Source organism: Centrocercus urophasianus, unplaced genomic scaffold, assembly GCF_019232065.1.
Source record: "Centrocercus urophasianus isolate 14NV4802_14NV808 unplaced genomic scaffold, USGS_Curo_1.0 seq_11, whole genome shotgun sequence".
NCBI lineage: Eukaryota > Metazoa > Chordata > Aves > Galliformes > Phasianidae > Centrocercus > Centrocercus urophasianus.
Genome location: NW_024884253.1, coordinates 65,898,627 through 65,917,084, shown reverse-complemented (window position 1 = coordinate 65,917,084; position 18,458 = coordinate 65,898,627). Strand labels below are relative to the sequence as shown.

Genomic DNA, 18,458 nt, shown 5'->3' with positions numbered 1-18,458 from the left:
AAATAACAAGTAGAATCATATATGATGGATTTCTGCAGATAACAGTTTAATTTACTTCATAACATTGCTTTACCAAGTAGCAATTCACAACTTTTTTTTTTTTTTTTTTTTTTTAGGAGTAAAAACTTTTCAAATAACTTAATTTTCCCCGAAGACCTCCTAGAAGGATTGGAGGATTTCAGTTATAAAACAAAACAGATTTGAAATTCTAATTGGAATATTTATATTGTCTTCCAGAACTCTACTGCACTGGAGCACATATACATAGCTCTTCACTGGAAACAGTGATTTTTTACAATAATAACTTAAACCCAAAGATGGAGCTCTTGCACTGCTTACACAAAACAAATTAGAAGAAGTTCAAAGAATGTAGTTACTGAAGGAAGACAGTGTAAAAAACTACTGAAATTACTGTTTTGGCATCATTAAGGACATCACATTTGCCTGCTCTGTCATGCGCATACACTTCATTTGCATGGCAGTCATTTCAGTCAGTAAGTGCTTCTGTCCACATATGAACCTGACCTCAATATGCTCTTTCCCTCACTTCCTATACTGACTTGCAAATTTTTTTGGAAGTCTTTTTTCAGGTTTCCTGCTTGAATTCCTATCCTCTCCTCCTAATGACTTTAAATGGCTCTTCCTCAGGCAGTCTCTAGCACAAATGATCTTCTCATTTTCACTCACTAGTTTAAGAGTGCATACGATCAGTTTAAACAGATTCTTATCACAGAAAAAGTATTACGAGGTCATTCCAAAGAAAATGTAGCAAAAACACAACCAAGATAGGACAAAATAAGAGCTTAAACTGTATTTTAAGGTCATTAAAGATGCTATTCCATCTCCTCAAATTGCAACAGCACTTAAAAAGCAATGGGAAAAGCTAAGATTCATTCATTTTTTGAGAAAAATAAAGGTGATCTCTTTATTAATTCTCCACATAAGCTTTTTAAGCAGCCCAATGCACAGGGTGTGATTCTTCCTTGTATTGCATTCCTTACAGGCATAACAAAAGCAGATGAATATAGATGAAGAAAACTAGTTTTGTATCACTGTCAGAAAAAGAGAAGTCAAGTCATTCATCTCCAACGCTGAGGAAAACTTCCCAGCTGCCTGAAGAGCCATGCAAACAAAACTGTTTATTACTGGAATTCAAAGGAATTCATTTCCCTGTCTATAGTGATACATTTGGTATCTGTTACCTGAGTATCAGATCTGCATGTTATTCATCAATGGACTCTGAAATCCTCTGGAGTCAAACTCAACAGCCTTCCTTCTAACTTACACCACAGTTTCTGTAGGGAGTTCAGTTTAAGTATAAAATGCTAACACTCTGTTTTCTTGCACTGAAAGTCTATTTGGCTGAACTATAAATTCTACCTAAGAGAAAAAGTAATCAAAGTAAGAGAGAGATGACATCCATGTATTTCTAAGGAGTTTTGTCTGCAGAGGAAAAGTCTCAACACCAGATCAGAAGCAGCAAATGGATTGTACTTGCACATATACAAAGCTCCCCTGCTCCTCCCTGTTCCATGGGGCATTACAACAGTGCCACGTAAAGGGGTCCGTTCTCACTCCCTGCCCAAAGGAAGAATCTGGTTAGGTTAATAATGACTACAGGAGTAGTGAGTTGAAAGGGGGTGCCACTCTGCAGCTCTAAGACTCACATGAAGTAATTCAACCATTTCATATAATACTTTATTCTGACTGTTGCAGTCTTAAAATGAACGCTATGGTAGCAAAATTAGTCATCTTCAGAATAGCTAATCAGAAAATGATATTTGTCTGAAAAGTGCAATGGCAGGAAGTAGAGTTTAAAATAAGACTTAACTAATTAAACAATGTATTAATGAGCAAAATGCTGTACTGCTAGAATGTGCAATTGGCATAGTTTCAATTCATTTATAAATGAAACTTGTAAAATTACAGAGATTTAAGTTATGGTGATTGCTGAATTTTTTTAAAAGTAATTTTGTTTGGAAGTAATTTTTGTAAAGTGATTTCCATACCAAAAGACAATATAAACAACAATACTACTTATCTTTACCCAATGGTGCTAATAGACAAGTGCTTTCCTATATCCAAGCATTTTAATGACAGCTGGCATTTCCAAGCTGCCTATTGATGGAAAGTGCTCTTTAAAGAAAACTACACAAACCCCAAATGCAAGCACTAGTAAACAAAACGAGAAAACGTTCATATTTTTTACATCGATCTGAATCCAGAGTGTAACAATAACATCTCAGTGACACAAAATTAAAATTAATGTCTTTTTTGGAATTGATAATGTCTATTCTGACTATTAAAATCTAGGATAGAAGCAATAGTATAACAGCAATGCTTCAGTGAATAAATACTAGAATGCTGCTAACGATGTGTTTTTGATACTGTTTTTTTTTTTGTCGGAGTAGAACTTCACCACTAATCTTGCTCATGGAAAAGTCCTCAGAAAGGAATTTGTGAAACTTGGCCATAAGCAGATTGGCACATAAAAAGATCTGGCACCTAAACACACTGATGCCCAAAATGAATAATCTAGTTTAGTATTACCAGAAAGCCCAAAGCAACTTGTTACATTCAGACTTCAAAACCCCACAAAGGACCAGGCTACCCAGACAGCTGTGGTGCCTCCTTCTGTGGAGACACTCAAAACCTGCCTGGACACTTCCCTGTAGGGAACCTGCTTTAGCAGAGGGTGAACTCGCTGATGTGCAGAGCTCCCTTCCAACCCTGCCGGTCTGTGACTTCAAGGCAATCCCAGTTTTAGCATCGAGGCTGTACAACCAAATTTCCCAATAGATGTCAGCTGACAGCTGCGATCACACGCGCTGGATAGCAGATCAGCAGAACCGCTCCCGACAAGTGCAATCTTGGTGTCCTACCGCAGAACTACCCACGTTCTTCAGAGCTGATGACAGACATGCGGCTCTCAGCTCGGTCCCCGAGCCGCCAGCTGCCTCACCGAGGAGAAAAACCTCTCCCCTCAGAACTCACTGTTCGCTTTTGAGGAAAATAACCCTTTAGCTTTCCTACGTCTACCGGTGGGTGTAGATGGGCTGTCAGATTTTGCCACCGTACGGTGAAGGCACACGTACCTGCCTGGACCGCCTGCAGCAGGACGATGAGGAGGCCGAGCAGGAGGAGGCTCTGCCCGCACATGACGGCGGCCGTTGCCCGGGGGCGGCCACGCGTCCCTCCGCCGGCCGCGCTCTGCGCCGCCACCGCCCGACGTACCGCTGCTCGGCAGCCGTTAAGCGACCCCCGCCAGGCATCCGGCGGCCGGGTTGCGCGCTGGACGACCCGCCGCGGGGAAGTCTGCGGAGGGGCTTTCCCGGCCGCAGAGCGGAGCACCTCTACGCTCCGGCGAGAGAAAGCGTGGTGCTTTCACATCCTCAGAGCCCGGGGAAACATGTGCCGCGCCGGCAGCTCCAGCTAAGAGCGTCCCGCTGCCGGGCGGTACGCGCTTAATCTCGCTCCATCGTTGTCCCTTAAGAAATACGTAAACAAACAAACAAATAAACAAAAGCGAGGAAGTTCCCGTAGCAAAAGTGAACTGTGCATCAGTGTCATGAGAGGTACCGCCTGCTTCTCATTGTGCTGCTTCATAAAGTGCCTGGAATCCCAGTGTGCTGGCATGCTTCTGTGGTATATTTTTAACTTGTATAGGTTAGGTAAGGCAGTGTATGAAAGAATAGGGGAGGGGGAGAATGAGCTGCCCAGGAAGCAAGCAAAGTCTGACGGGAAAAATTAACTACTGGAAAAATGTGGCTGCTGTGCCGGAGATGAAAAATAGCTGCTTACATCAAAGAAAGACTGCTCCACAGAACAGTGGCACTGAAAGACGTGGTGGTGGTGGTTGGACTGGGTGGTCTTAGAGGTCTTTTCAACCTTAATGATTCTGTGAACCTTACACCCTTAAGAGTACCACCACAGACACATGACCAGCTCCTCTGTGTGCTTCCTTCTATCACAGACAACTTCTGAAAACTGACAGCAGAAACCACTCAACCTTCGTTGGCTTAGTTGGCAAATTTGCTTCCCAGAATAATTTAGACAGAATCTCTGCCAACAAAATCTAGGATAAAGCTTTACTTGCATTTCAGTCTGTGAAATGAAGGCAACAACACAGGACTCATCCTTGGAATGGCATCCATGTTGTGCCTTACCTGAGTCCCACAGCAAACAACTCCAAAGGAGAACCACCATAATCCTGCATTATGGAACATAACGTTTTATTATCTAAACCTTCTATTATATACGTTAGCCCCATGTCTGATCTCGTGTTAGTCAAGAGCAACTTAGGAATTCAGGGAAGTTACGTCTTTGTGACAGTGACATAAGTGAATTAATGTTGACAGAGCCATGGAGTAAAGGTCCTACAACATCAGTTATATAATAAATGTAGTTTATTTTTTTCTGAAGTGTTGGACTGATGTGATGGCACTGAATTCATGCAGAATCCCAGTATAATTCAGACTGCTTTTTTTTTCCTAGATTGCTAAATGAAGACAATAGGATTTGGAATTAGGAAATGAGTGCAACATATTCTGACCTGTGACATTAGTAGATTTGCCAAACAATAAAACAAATGGCAAAGCTACAGAATTAAGCTGTGTAGGATGCTGTAATGTCTATGGGATTTATTTTTTTCCAAGTAATAATTCTTCAGTTTTCTGAATTTTTATTTTTCTATGATTGTGTTTGATAAATTTTAAGTCAGTGTTTCAGTTTATTTTCAGATTTGTTCTCTAGATATAAAAAAAAATATTTTAAAATGAACCAATGAAAATACCAGATAACCCTTAGTAAAATTGAAAAGATCTTAATTTTGCCTCTTGTAGGTAAATAAGTAATTGGCAGTGTTATTTCAAGTTGTTATCTGCATCTTTGTGAAGGGTGAGGTTACCGTGGTACATGTGAACCATCTTTCACACTAGGAGACATTTCATTGTGAAGTAGCTTCCGTAGTCACCAAGCAACAAAAAGGCTCACTGTTAATTCAGCAGCTCCATTCTTTTTGCACCTTTTTGATAAATGCCCTTCTCAGGAAGGAATTCACCAGTTGAGCCACTGCTTTGCTCTTTATGAATTCTTTGTACTGATGTTCTGGAAGATGACCCTTAGTTTTACTGTGGTTTGCTGGCTAAGACTTCAGGAACTTGAAGAAACAGGAGAAAGGGGACTCTTTTGAATGTGCTGCTACGTAAGAGAAATAGAAGAGAATGGCCATGGTTTCTCATGGAGCTGAAAGGCGGGCTGCCATGTCAATTGAACCAATTCACAGGATGCATCACCAACAGTATCAAAATCTATTGAAGAAAATGTGCATGCCATTTATGAAAGGTCCTGAGAACAGACATGACTTTGCCAGCTTTGAAGAGAAAGACAGCATTTCTTTCCTTAAATTCCATCCAGACACCCCTCCGTTTGGGCCGAATTGCCCCTTATTCCCACACCGAGATGATGTGCCTTTAGTAGATCCCTGCTCAGGCTTTGTAAGTGCAGGAAGGGATGCTGAGCTGCAGCCCAGTGCTGGAAAAGTTATTGAGTCCCTGGTGGACTACAGTGATGTGAAACCTCACCAGCGGGTCCCTACAGCAGGAAAGGGGGTGCGGACTGCTCACAGGAGGCATATGATCCTCCTAGAGGAAACCAGTCAGGACCGACGGTGGAATTCCAGGGCTGTGCCAGCTGCTTTGATCAGGGCAAAACTCAGAGGTAAAGCAAGCTACTATTTTTATTTCTTAATCACTAAAGAAAAATCGTTGATGTTTAATAAATAGAGTTTTTTTGTGAACACCATCCCCCAAGGTTCTAAAGGAGCAACCATATAAAATATATTTGTGCTGGATATTTGAGATATTTGAACTGAACGTAATCACTGCTGTAGAACGCGTGAGTCACAGTCCTTGCTGCAGTAAAGAGGTACAAGTCAGCAAATTCTAATAAGCATTAAAAAAAGAAGAAAGTAAAGAAAAATCTTTGAAATAAATAGCATTTTAAACAATGTATTTAAATTGTGAAGTTATATATGATAGTTGAAGGGAGCATCTGTTTTAACATAACCTGAAATAACAAATAAATGCTAAGTGTCAGGAAATCCCCTGAATATTTCTGTGTCTTTTAGCATTTCCTGAAAAATAGCTGTGCAGAGTATTTAAGACGTTTGTCCAATATCTAGTTGACGGGAGAACAGAAATTCTTCAAGACTGCCATCATATCTTTTTTCAATTACATATTACCTTCCTAATGTACTTCAATGTGTTACATCTGAAGTTAGGTCTGTTAATTTCACATTAATTGCAGCATCAAAACTAAAATTTACTCCTCGTAATGGCCAAGTTTCAAAACCATAGTCTGTTGATATTTCTGGAGAGAATGAATATCTATCCAGGGCTTCTAAGGTCAGACATTATTAGTGGTAAGCAGTGTGGTTGAACTGTTCTAAAGATTAAGCCAATTCCCAGAGTTTTCACAGAGAAATGCTCATCTCAACCAGAAAAATAAATAGATAAATAAATAAATAAATAATGAGAACTCAGACAACACACTAAAGTCTCATAGATAAAAAGAGCATCACTCAGAACAAGATAAAGAAATGTAAATAAGCTATTTGCTCCATTTTACCATACAGAGATAGCATGCCATCTTTACAGTTTACTGTGCTTTATCCATGTTGTTGTCACCATGAAGTCTCTACATACAATATATTCCAGCTGTTTTTGGCTCCTTGTTTCCGTCTTAGAAATTTTCACTTTAAATCCTTTTAAGCCTACTGATGTCATGTAATGGAAGCCAAAAGAACCCAAGAAACCAGAGAGTAAAATAATAAGATCTCATAATTTTCTTTTTTTTCTTTCTCATTCCAAATTATTTTTGCTATTTGCTCTCAGTGGTCTACTTAAATTAGATCTAAGAAATCAATCAGAAGTGATTAGCTTTTTCCACAAGCCTGTGGAGAAGCAAGAGGAAGGAGGAAGTATGATAATCTGACCATTAATTTTTCCAACACAAAGAAAAGCAAACAGAGACAGAGATAGAAATACTGTGACGGATTAGACACTCTTGAAATGAACTCAGACAAAAACTGAAACCATATGTCATCAAATCAGTTATCTGTTTTACAGTTAAGAAAGTGGTCCAGAATGGAGAGTAGTTCCATAAGTCAGATAGAAATTGCCTGGTGACTTCCTGTTGATTTACCTTTGGGTGAAGTTCACTATTAGTGTGAAATACCAACTTCAATGAAACTATCTGCAAAAGTTAAACTTAACTTGTGCACAAAATCTTGAAACAGAGTCCAGTATAAATTTATTTGAGATAGCTCTGCAAGTGTTCTTCCAAACCTAGTATTCATTTCCAGGTTTTCCTGTGATGCTGAATGTTGATTACAGATGTGTAAATATAGATTAATAAAAGAAAAAGAAGTAGTTGAGCTTCAAGATGCTGTTTTCAATGCATAAGCAAATTCCACATTTCAGCTATTCAAGTCAGAGGCCAACTAGCAACCCACAGGCACATGATGCTTTGAAAGTGCTAATCTTTCTAGACATCAGTCCTGAGACATCATTCCCCAGCATCGTTGTTTGGGGAAGTTGTGCTAAAAGAGAGATCAGTCAGGCATTTTGCAAGCAAATTCTGCACTGTTTATCCACTGTGCTTGTGATGAGTGAAAAAAAAAAGCAGATACAGAAGCAGCCTTTGAGATGTATGAGTTGAGGTATTTAGAAACATCTCCAGTGTCCAGGAGGTCTTCTTTTGTGAGAAAGTGTACAGCTATATTACTTTTGCAATCAACACTGGTAACTTTAAATGTCCCCACACAGCCTTTTGCAACTACTGGGAAAATCAAGTTAATGGAGCAGTGAAGCTCTGTGATACCAAAGCATGGTGAGAAGCTGGCAAAGGAGATTATTTTATGATTCAGAATCTAGCAGAGAAGGAAGATTGCTTAAGAACTATTCTTCATGGGTGTTTTGCTTTGTGTAAGGAAGATGCTTGGTGCTGCAAGACAGAGTCTTTAAGTTGACTGTTTCCCTGTAGATTCCCCTTCCATAACTCACATGGCAACTGAATTCTCCCTTTTTCTGCAGTTTCAAATTCCTTTGCACATTCAGGATTTGATCCCACAGGTGTATTTGTAAATACAAGCCTGACAATGAAGTCATAACTGTAATTATTATTCTATTTGGTGTGGGTTAACTGTTTGGTGTGGGTGTTCTGTTGCATGAATAAATATTGAGGTTTCGCTAAGGGTGTGATACTTATCATCTCTGCAATTATATATTTCACTGTGCACTCATTTTTCACGTGCCCCATAGCAGAGAGGTTTGTTGATTTAACAAATTTGTTCTTTACCTGTTACTTCTTTTGTCATACATTTTCAACCTAAACTGTTTGGTATTATGCTTACGTTAAGCTAGTTTTCAGTGAGTGAGTTAAGCCTTTTCTTATGGGTGTAAAACCAAACAGAAGTAATGTTAATTGGTTATATTTATTTTTCATATATAAAGAGAAGGAAAATAATTCATCAAAGAACTAACCAAGAGAATTTGGAAGAGTTATCTGTATGCTCTTCAGTTGGCATTGTTATCTCTTGTTTGACCCACTGAAGTCAATACTACTAATTCTAAGATATAAAAAGTCAAAAACATCACATGTTTTCAAGCAACAGTGAAGTGCAATGAAGCTTGTAAGGCCACTGTTTTGTAAACCTCTTTGCATATGACCTTATGTGATGACATAGGAGTCTCACCTTTTCCTTTGTAAACAAAACAAAAAGATATTCTAGCTTTTGTGATTTCTGGGAAATGGAAAAGTGAATGAGTACATCTTCAGTTTCTGACTCAGAATGCAAAAACCAGAAAACCTTCAAAATTCATTATCCGTCATTGAATCCTTTTTCAGATTAGGAACTAGTTTAAGTAATCAACTGAAACTGACAGCATCATTAATATCTTGATAGTTAAAGTGGCAAAGTCAAGACATTGAGTGCCAAACTTGAACAAGAACAGGTCATACCATTTTCAATTCTGAGGTCTAAGCAAATCAATAGGGGCATTGAAACCTCCAGAAAGTTGACTTAAGGAAAAAGCACTGTTTTTATGCTAGATCTTTCCACTGAAAGCAAAAAGAGAAGTAAATGTTAGAAAACTAATCATCCCAGCATTGAGGTGAAGATAGCAAAATACAGCATAAGATGCCAAGAGCAGAGCTCTAATAGAAATTCATATGTACAGTTACCAAAGCAAATGTAAAGTTAAATATAGATCCTTCTAAGGACACTGTAGCTGAAATGAGTTTTACACATACAGCACAAGGAAAAATATTTGCAACCTTTAGTTACTTAATTGATGAACATGAAAAGAAACTATTTTTATGGAACAACTAATAAATATGCATAGATGAGCAATCTGCCAATTTACTGTGGAGAACACTAATACAGTAGTATGAAGTAATTACAAAATATAAAACTTAATAGAAGCATTCCCACCTGAGTACAACCATATATTTGCAGGTAAAATTTAAAATCTCCACCAGGCTGAGGCAGTGAAGATGCAGACACCATCTTTACTACAAGCACATTGCCTATTTAAGAGAAATTTTCCAATTGACTTGTTTTAATCAGAGAGGGATTCAGTTTGAAAGCTTTCTTCACAGTGCAAATATCGATAAATTCTTTCAAGCTTTACAAAAGCAGCAACTTAAAGTTATGGTACACTGTCAAGAAAAAACAAAAAGCTCTTTTTAAAAAGCAGGTCATACTATTTCACAATCAACATACAGCATCACGGCACTAACCTGTGTGTTTCTATAAAACTTGGACATGTTCTACAGGAATTAACTTTTCATTCTTCACAGCGATTTCCAACTTTCAGGTTTTGATCACTTTTCTCCAAAGTACACCTTTGTAGACCTTTTTTTCCCCACAAATAGCTATGAAAAGTAACTCCATTACAAATTAGTTTCCATACACCTTCACATATATTGGAAACTTTTAGGGGATCTGGAAGTAAAAAGCAGGGCGAAAAGGAAGGCATAAATTAGTGTTCTTGAAGGGACCTGAATCTTGGGCATTATACCATCTTTCTGTTTGGCAGCAGCTCTCTTCATTACCAGTATGTGTATACTGGCTTACCAGTCAGTAGAAATATGCCTCAATAGTAACTGCAGACTTTGGCCTCTGAATGGGTATGCCAAATTTCCAGGACCTGGTCAGGGCAAGCTCTTGCTGGAATATGAAGTTGGGAGGATAATGACTGAAAAGGAATATCTTTAAGAAATCATTTCTCTGCTGCTCATGGAATAGCTTGTTGCTAACAAGGTTGGCGAAAACAACGTAAGTGTAGAAATGCAAGACATAATCAATAGTTTGGTTATGTTAGCAAATTTCTATTATTATAATTGCAGGGTTGGATATTTTCTTTAATACATTTAATTTGGTACATGACAATACGTGAAGTTGGCCAAATCATAGCAAAGTATGTTGCAGTACTATTTATCACTCATTTTAAGCTTTCATGTAATTAACTTCATGTCAAATCATAGACTGTCCTGAGTTGGAAAGGACTCACACAGACCACTGAGTCCAGCTCCTGGCTCTTAAAGCACCACCCAAATTCAAACCCTGTGTCTGACAGCATTGTCCAAATACTTCTTGAACTCCGCCTGACTTGGTGACCAATGCCCTAGGGAGCCTGTTCCAATTGCCAACCACTTTCCAATCTGATCTTCCACTTACACAGCTCCATGTGGTTTCCTTAGGTTCCCTTGCTATCACCAGAGAGAATAGATGCTTCTCTACTCCCCTTGTGAGGAAGCTGTAGGTTGCCATGAGGCCTTCCCCTCAAGATCCTATCCTACAGGCTGAACAAACCAAGAGACCTCAGCCACTCCTCATATATCTTGTCCTCCCAACCCTTCACCATCTTCATGGCCCTCCTTTGGATTATCTTTAATAGTTCTCTAATAGTTTTATGTGTTATAAGTATTAAGAATGTACAGTATGTGTATACAAAGATGTGTTTTTGTGGACGTTTGTAATTCCTTTCAGAGTAGTATCAGTTAGCTCAACACTTATTCATTGATTCTAGTGAAAAACCATGAGTTTTTTCCATCCAGTTTAAAACAGTAAGGATTGCTGCAAATTGATTAACACAATAGGAACCCCCTTCTTTCAGGTCACAAAACTCCAGCGAAAGGTCTTCATGTTCTTCTACCTGATCAACACCATAATTTTGCATTTTTTATGGATCCCCATCTCAAGGCAAGTGTCCCATTATTTTGTTATAATAATGGAAAACATATTTAAATTATTTAATTTCTAACTCTGCTTTCAATTTAAAATGCTTTTTGCAGTGACTTTGATAATGTGGTGAAATAGGGCTTTTTCATTTCTTATCTGATTATAGTGAATAAGTGCATGTAGCATGATTTAACAGTGCTCTTTGCTCCAATACTATTTTTGTACTGTTTCCCTGGTTAAAGCATTTAGACCGTAAGGCATGACTGATACCACTTATGTCATATGTATCTAAATATGACAGACTTAGAGACAAAATATCAAAATATAGAAAGAATCAGGAGTTGGACTCAGTGATCTTTATGAGTCCTTTCTTCTAACTCAATGTGTTCTATGAGTCTGTGATATAAAAACTACAATTGAAATTATATTACTATATTTAAAATTAAGCCAGCCCTTATTTGATATATATAGTACTTAGAATCATAGAATCATAGAATCCTTAGAGTTGGAAGGGACCTTTAAAGGTCATAAAGTCAGGCTGCTCGGAGTGTGATCTAGCCTTGCCTTGAATGTCTCCCATCTTGAATGGATGGGTGTTCCATTGCATCTCTGGGCTACCTGTTCCAGTGCCTCACCAGTGTCTCTGTAAAAGACTTTTTCCTTGCATCCAATCTAAATCTACCTTCTTTAATTTTGAAACAATTTCCCCTTGTTCCATCACCACAGACCCTGCTAAAGAGCCTGTCCCTTTCTTTTTCACATCCCCTTTAGATACTGAAGGACAGCTATCAGAACTCCCCAGAGCCCTCTCCAGGCTCAACAGCCTCAACTGTCAACATGTCTTCATAGGAGAGGTGTTCCATCCCTTGCATCATGGTCTTCAACAACTTTTAAAACCTAAACCATTATATGATCCTGTGATTCTATCATATATGATGCAAGTCTTAAAGAAATAAGTAAATAAAATGACACCAATGAGTCCATAGTACAACACTAATTAAGTCTTTCCCGTACTGAAAATGAAATGGTATCCTTCATCCTTTTATACTGATGTGGTAATTCATAGCCCTTAATGTGTCACACATGCTTAAATGGATTCCTGTAACACCCATGAACATCATACAAATATATCAGGCATATATGAGGGTTTCTTTGTTATGTCATTTTATCGACAACATAACAAATGGAAAGCTGCATTCCTGAGGATTGGAGAGATAAGGACATTCTACTAGTTTTTTAACTTGTATTCACTTATTAAATTTTCCTTTCTCAGGAAAATTCTTACATTCCAAATAAATCTCCAGTGCTGTCTGGTGAAGAATGTGAAATTGCATATTTCACTTTCTGATGCAAAAGAAAATATTAAACTAGAATAATGTAGATGTGTTCAGTTCACTCGTAAGCAATCACAGCATCATATATGTTGATAATATTGCTTTTTGCCATCTCTTTGATTTCTCTTAGGATTCAAATGATCCTTCTGCAAGTTGGAGAGAAGAAAAAGCTAGGGACTATTTCTACAAGTCAAGTACTCAAAAGTGAGACATCATTTCTTTTAAGGATAGGATTTGTTTGTGCTTTGCTTCATTTTTTTTCCCAACTTATTTTGCTCTGATGAACCCCTAGGTAGCAAAATACATAAGACAATACATAATTGTGGCCACGTAAGATCACAGTTAGTTTTTCTGTCACTTCAGAGCTTCTTGTATTGCAGCAGCAATTATTTAGCATAGGATTCATCTCATTACCTGCAGCTATCTAAAAATTTGTATCCAGCCTGTGCCATTCATCTCTATTTCCTCTTTATGCAGTGAAGAAAATCTGGAGTTTCCTAAAGGACATTCTGTACATCTGTTTTTAACAACTGCCACAGGCATGATATGTGGGGCGTCTAATCTCTATTAATATCACTTATCTGATTTTTCAAACGTAGATAAAATAAACCCTATCACCACCATAAGTTAATTAGAAGATAAACTACTTTTGGAAGATAAATTACTACTTTCAATTAGTAAGTGAGAAAGTTTAAATAAGAGAAGCCTGTGAAAATCTGTCATAACTACTTTTTCAAACACAGAAAATGTGTAATTCCAGTCTTTTAAGTGCCCTTTGAATGAGAAATACACTTGTTTTTTTCCACATCCTTATCAGAGAATTCCTATCTATCTAGCTACAGATGCAATTCAGAACAGATTATATTGCAGCTTCTTTAATCTTTTTTGTTACCTAGGGCATATGAAGATGTTCCATGGGATAATATATTGCCATCCAAAATTCAGCCTTCTGAATCAATGGAAGTGATGGCTGATCCTGTTTCCCAGTGTTTCACAAAAAGGAGATACAATCCTGAACCTGAAATAAGCCAAGTCAGTGAGCAACTTCTTTCCAATTGTTCTTAGATTTTGCTAAGGGAATGTAGCCTAAGATCTGTGTAGATCACACAGATAAACACACAGTAATAATTTCAAATAAAAACATTCCCTAGAGAGCATTTAAGGCCATCTTCACATTTGAGAAACTGCCTCACTTTGTTTCATGCGTTTTCTCTTTTTCCCGTTGTAAATTGGTACAGAAGACATGCATGCACATTACCAAAAGAGAGGACAAAGACACTGATAAAAAACTGTAGCACAGGAAACTTTATGTTAGGTTTGTTTGTCATTATTATCTGTAATAATTACTATTTTTACTAAATAAAAATTCAGTCTTGAAATTGACTCTGCACAGGTCATCCTTTCCATAACAGTTTATTTCAGTGATGAATTGCAAAATCTATTAAGTCAAATTAATTAAGCATCTAATTACGATTTTAGGTTGTTGGAAACCTTTGGGATAGATTTCAAAGAAGATATTTTACCTCTTCACAGAGACCTGCTAATTTGTAAGTTTCTTTTCTTGTTTGTTTGTTTAATACTAAGGTCCTCTGAACAATTCCTTATCAGGTTATTCTATAACTAGAGAAGTTAAGATATTCAGTCAATGCCTATCTGAAATGTACACTCCAACATTCTTTCCTTTTGAGACTTAAATGTAAAAAGCAGAACAGAAGAATAAGAGAATGACTATCATGATTGCATACATCTGATGTTTTCATTGAGGCGTGACATTTATGAAAATCCCACAGTAGTCACAGACATTTACAAACTCAAAATTTCATCTCCTTTCCATAAAATCTTGAACAGCTTCAGAGTGAAGCTTAATTTGCTTGTTCAAACTCAAGAGACAGGTATACTGCCAGACAGATAGGCATAAAACAGGAGAGACACACACATCTCCAGAGTGGAAGGGAGATAAGAGCATATTATCACTGTCTTCTTGGATGTTTCTCTTGCAGAGGAATATAGATGTGGCCAGTGAGAGCAGGTTGCAAGGACAGAGCAAGAGAGGAATTCAGACCTGATGTTAAATTTTCCCATGTTCTTGAGAACTGACTAAAGTGTTACAAGTAGAAAGACAGTTCATGTTTAAAGAAAACCTGCATATACAATTGCAGGAAAATGCCTGAAGCCCCAGCATCTGAGGATGAGGGTTAAAGAGAAAAATTTTGCAAGCCGAACTGGGTCATTTAACATATATGTCAAACTAATCATTTACCACAGTCTTTTACCACAACTCAAATGAGCACTGCATCATTCCAAGAGCAAAACGTTGACTTGTCACTACCTCTCTTTTGGGGCTTCATAAATATTCTATCAGAATATTCTGCTGAGTGGAAAAAAAAAAAAAGTGATTGAGATATTTTGTCTTTCACAGTGTAAGCCGAAGCTCTCGAATCTGTCAAATCCCTTTGTACACGTAAGTACAACGTCCCTGAATCCTTTCTAGTTTTGTTGGTTTGTTGTTGTTGTTTAATCCCAAGCAATCCATCTCTTTCATTTTCTGAAGGTAGAATTTTAGATGAACCAAGAAGCAAGATGTACAATGTGTGATCTATTCTTATGGTATTTTCTGGTGCTGGGGAGGAGGGTGTGCTGAGTTGCCTCTGCTTGTAGAGGAAGCCTTTTACCTATGAAGCAGAAAGCAGGACTCATTATGTCCTCTTTGGAAGAATATCCCAGTCTGGTCACAGGCATAACCAGAAGGACAAGGGATTATACATTTCTATGTTATTGCCACTCTTCACAAACCTTCTCTATGCACATATGTACTATGTGCTGTCATTTCTTATATGCTGCAAGTTCAGCAAATGATTGTTTTCATCTTGGGATATGCCTAGCATGCAGGGGGGTTCATCTCCATGTTTTTTTCTCGTGGACCATTTTAATAAACAACTAGAATTTTGGAGTATGCAGTGTATGGTTCAGCTGCCTCCACCATCTGTCTTATAAATAATTTACATGTATTTGATTTCCATCCTAACAGTGGCTGTGTTGGTGCAGTAAATTTTGAAGACATTGACAATCCCAGTGTGGACTTAATCGTGTTTAACCATGTGCAAACTTCAAAGCCTCGCTACACAAGGACTGCACAGTATGTTTCTCTTATTAGCAATATTTTGATGCTGCATCTTGAGTTCTGGATACCTGGGAAAGGGAAAAAATGTTTAAGACCCAGTCTGGGTCCAGAAGAATTTTAAAAATTGGTGGAAACACCAATCCTTATACTTTTGGATAATTTCAATGAGGTTCTATTAGCACAGGAAGCACAGTAGGTTTTCAGGTGCAAAACTGAACTTGAAAAAGTCCTTCATAATAAATGTGTCAGTAGTAAATGGCCTACAGTAGTAAATTCCTACTGTGATCAGAATCGGTCTTTATAAATCTCAGAGACCATTCAATCTAGATACTCAAAATCAGTCAAGGAAGCTTAACCAAGATGAACAGAGAAATGTCTATGGAAATCATGGTAGAAGAGATTTTACACATCTATTTATTTTATGGCTTTCAATGAAAAACACTAATCACAGGAATGCATTGGCAGTAAAGCTAATTCAACTGGTATGTTCACATACAAGAAAAGTTGAATGTGAAGCTACACTCAGGATATTTGCTAACTCATGCCTACAAACACCCAACCATAGCTCCTGCTAATGTTAGACCACACAGAACAAGCATTCTTCTAAATGTCCAGCAGCAGGAAACAGATTTGTGTTACAGTCAAGGCTCAAGTTGAGAGCAAATGGAAGAGAAACTTCTGAGCTCAGAGGGCCCCAGGAACTTCTGTTGACGCCATTCTGAATAGATTCCTTACTCCCAAAGTGTTACATTAATCCTGAAAATATGGTATATTTTCATATTTTAAACACTTCTTCTGTTCTAATATTCATGAACAAGTCTTCTGGTGTAAAAGGGACTACAGCATGCTTTGATGCATGGGATGACTTGAATGCTGTAATGCTAAAAATGTGATTTTTAACTTTAGCCACTAGATGGCCTTCTAGTTTGCAAAAGTTCTCTGAATGCCATTAGGAGCAAGTCCTTGCTCTTAGTTAGATCATAAACTTTGATGTTTAAAAGTTTTCACTTTAAGTCTTTCCTAATGTTGTCTTTAGTAGTTTGAGATAATATGAAGCCTTTATTTGCAAACTTTTTGCACAGTAAAATGGTGAGAGTAGCAACATAATGACAAGAGCTAAAAATTGTAAAACAAAAGACAGTTCTGTTTACCTTATCACATTTTTCTTCTTGCCTTTCCTTTTTTTTTTCCTGTCGACAATCTTGCAAATTCTGTGAGAAAACTACAGAAGAGTTACAGCAATGGAGAAAGCAGTGGGAGAAAAATCTGTAAAGACACTTCTCTCTCTGGAGTGCTGGCCTTAGTTGTGAGGGTATTACTACTTGCTCAGAGATGGCTTAGAGATGGCTGGATTTTCTGAGCTCCACTTTAGGTCTCTTCATTTCTGATTCTTGTATCAGTTTCAGGCAGAATACCTGTTATTTTATAGTGTATTACATGCTACCACAGTTATGAGGAGAAAAGCTCCATCCTCCACACAGCCCTATCCATTATGGCAGTATATTCACAGACAACATGAAGTTGTGAAGTTTAAGCACTGTAATATGGCCAAATTTGACCCATATTACTATAACCAAACCCATTATTACCAAGCTGTTAATGTACCTAATGCACCTCTCTGACTGTCTCACCTCCTAATTGAGTCATCTGTTTTCTCACAGCCTTAATTTAACCTGCAACTTCTGCTTGAATTAGAACAGAAAACAGTAGAAAATGATTCCTGATAAATGTGCTTTAAAATACAGTATACATGAAATACAATTCAGTGCTGAACAGAGATCACTGAAGTTAGCAGACCTATTAACTTTTAATTCTGCTGTTATGCTTTGAGCTTCAGAAAACAGTAGCTAATGTACACCCTGTGCTGCAAACAGACATCTTGTCTGAAACTATTTGCAGCATGTGTTTCCATATTACCTTCTCCAATATTCTCTATTTTCTTGGGTGTTAGTGAGTGAGACAATGATTTCCATTGATTTCTGGCAAGCAGGAGACCAAGAACTCTAGCATCTTGAAGATTCTGATATCTCAAAGCTGGGAAAAAGTCAATTCCACTTGAAAAATTCTACTCTTGAAAAGAAGTATACCTTTGCATAAAGAATATTTGTTTACTGTGCCTATGACTGCCAGATATCAAGATTGCTATGATTTTAAGCTGAAGAAAAAAACAAACAAACAAGCAAAAAAAATGCATTGAAATGAAGAAATAGATGTAATTATTGTTTGTTTGTTTTTAATTTATTTATTCCTTTGTGTATTTGATAGTAGTTCTGGACAGGTGCATTAAAGTCTTAAGGCTTCTAGAATCCTGCTGGAATCCTTGAGAAATCAGGTTCGTGATTTCAGTTTAGAAACCTGTGTATGCTTTGCAAATCTGTAAAATGTAAAAATCTCTTTGCAGATAGTCAGTCACTTTCACTCTTTCATGGACTAGCAGTTGCACTTCCTGCTTCTAGAACCCTGGCAGTAGCACTCAGGCAATACTCTGGAGGGAGACTCTTCATCCCCAGACCATGCAAGAAAGTGGTTGCCAGTCAAATAATTAACATAGATGAAACTAGCTAAGAGTCATCTGTCATGTTATTTTACACAGACAAACAGGAAAAGTGGTGAACCTGGGCATGTTTTGTATGTTACTCTTGTGCCCGCCCTCTCTTCCTTTTGGCGGAACAGGAAACCATCTTCTGTTTTTCTTTTCTTCTTCTTCTTCCTCTTCTTCTTCTTTTTTTTTTTTTTTTTTTTTTTTTTTTTTTTTTTT

The 18,458-nt window shown here is 37.7% G+C and overlaps 2 protein-coding genes across 2 annotated transcripts in view; one reads left to right on the top strand and one right to left on the bottom strand.

Moving 5' to 3' along the window:
- The window catches only part of LOC122171554 (zona pellucida binding protein), a 28,771-nt gene extending 24,501 nt beyond the window's left edge, over positions 1-4,270 (bottom strand). Inside the window, 3 exon segments of the mRNA XM_042839219.1 lie at positions 2,995-3,087; positions 3,090-3,358; positions 4,167-4,270. Coding sequence (XP_042695153.1) covers positions 2,995-3,087; positions 3,090-3,358; positions 4,167-4,270 — 466 coding nt within the window.
- A 952-nt stretch (positions 4,271-5,222) lies between these two features.
- Positions 5,223-18,458, top strand: part of SPATA48 (spermatogenesis associated 48) — a 24,825-nt gene continuing 11,589 nt past the window's right edge. The window contains exons 1-7 of the mRNA XM_042839205.1: positions 5,223-5,718; positions 11,181-11,266; positions 12,710-12,783; positions 13,476-13,611; positions 14,059-14,126; positions 14,999-15,040; positions 15,608-15,715. Of these exons, the coding sequence (XP_042695139.1) occupies positions 5,223-5,718; positions 11,181-11,266; positions 12,710-12,783; positions 13,476-13,611; positions 14,059-14,126; positions 14,999-15,040; positions 15,608-15,715 (1,010 nt within the window). The remainder of the gene's footprint in view (positions 5,719-11,180; positions 11,267-12,709; positions 12,784-13,475; positions 13,612-14,058; positions 14,127-14,998; positions 15,041-15,607; positions 15,716-18,458) is intronic.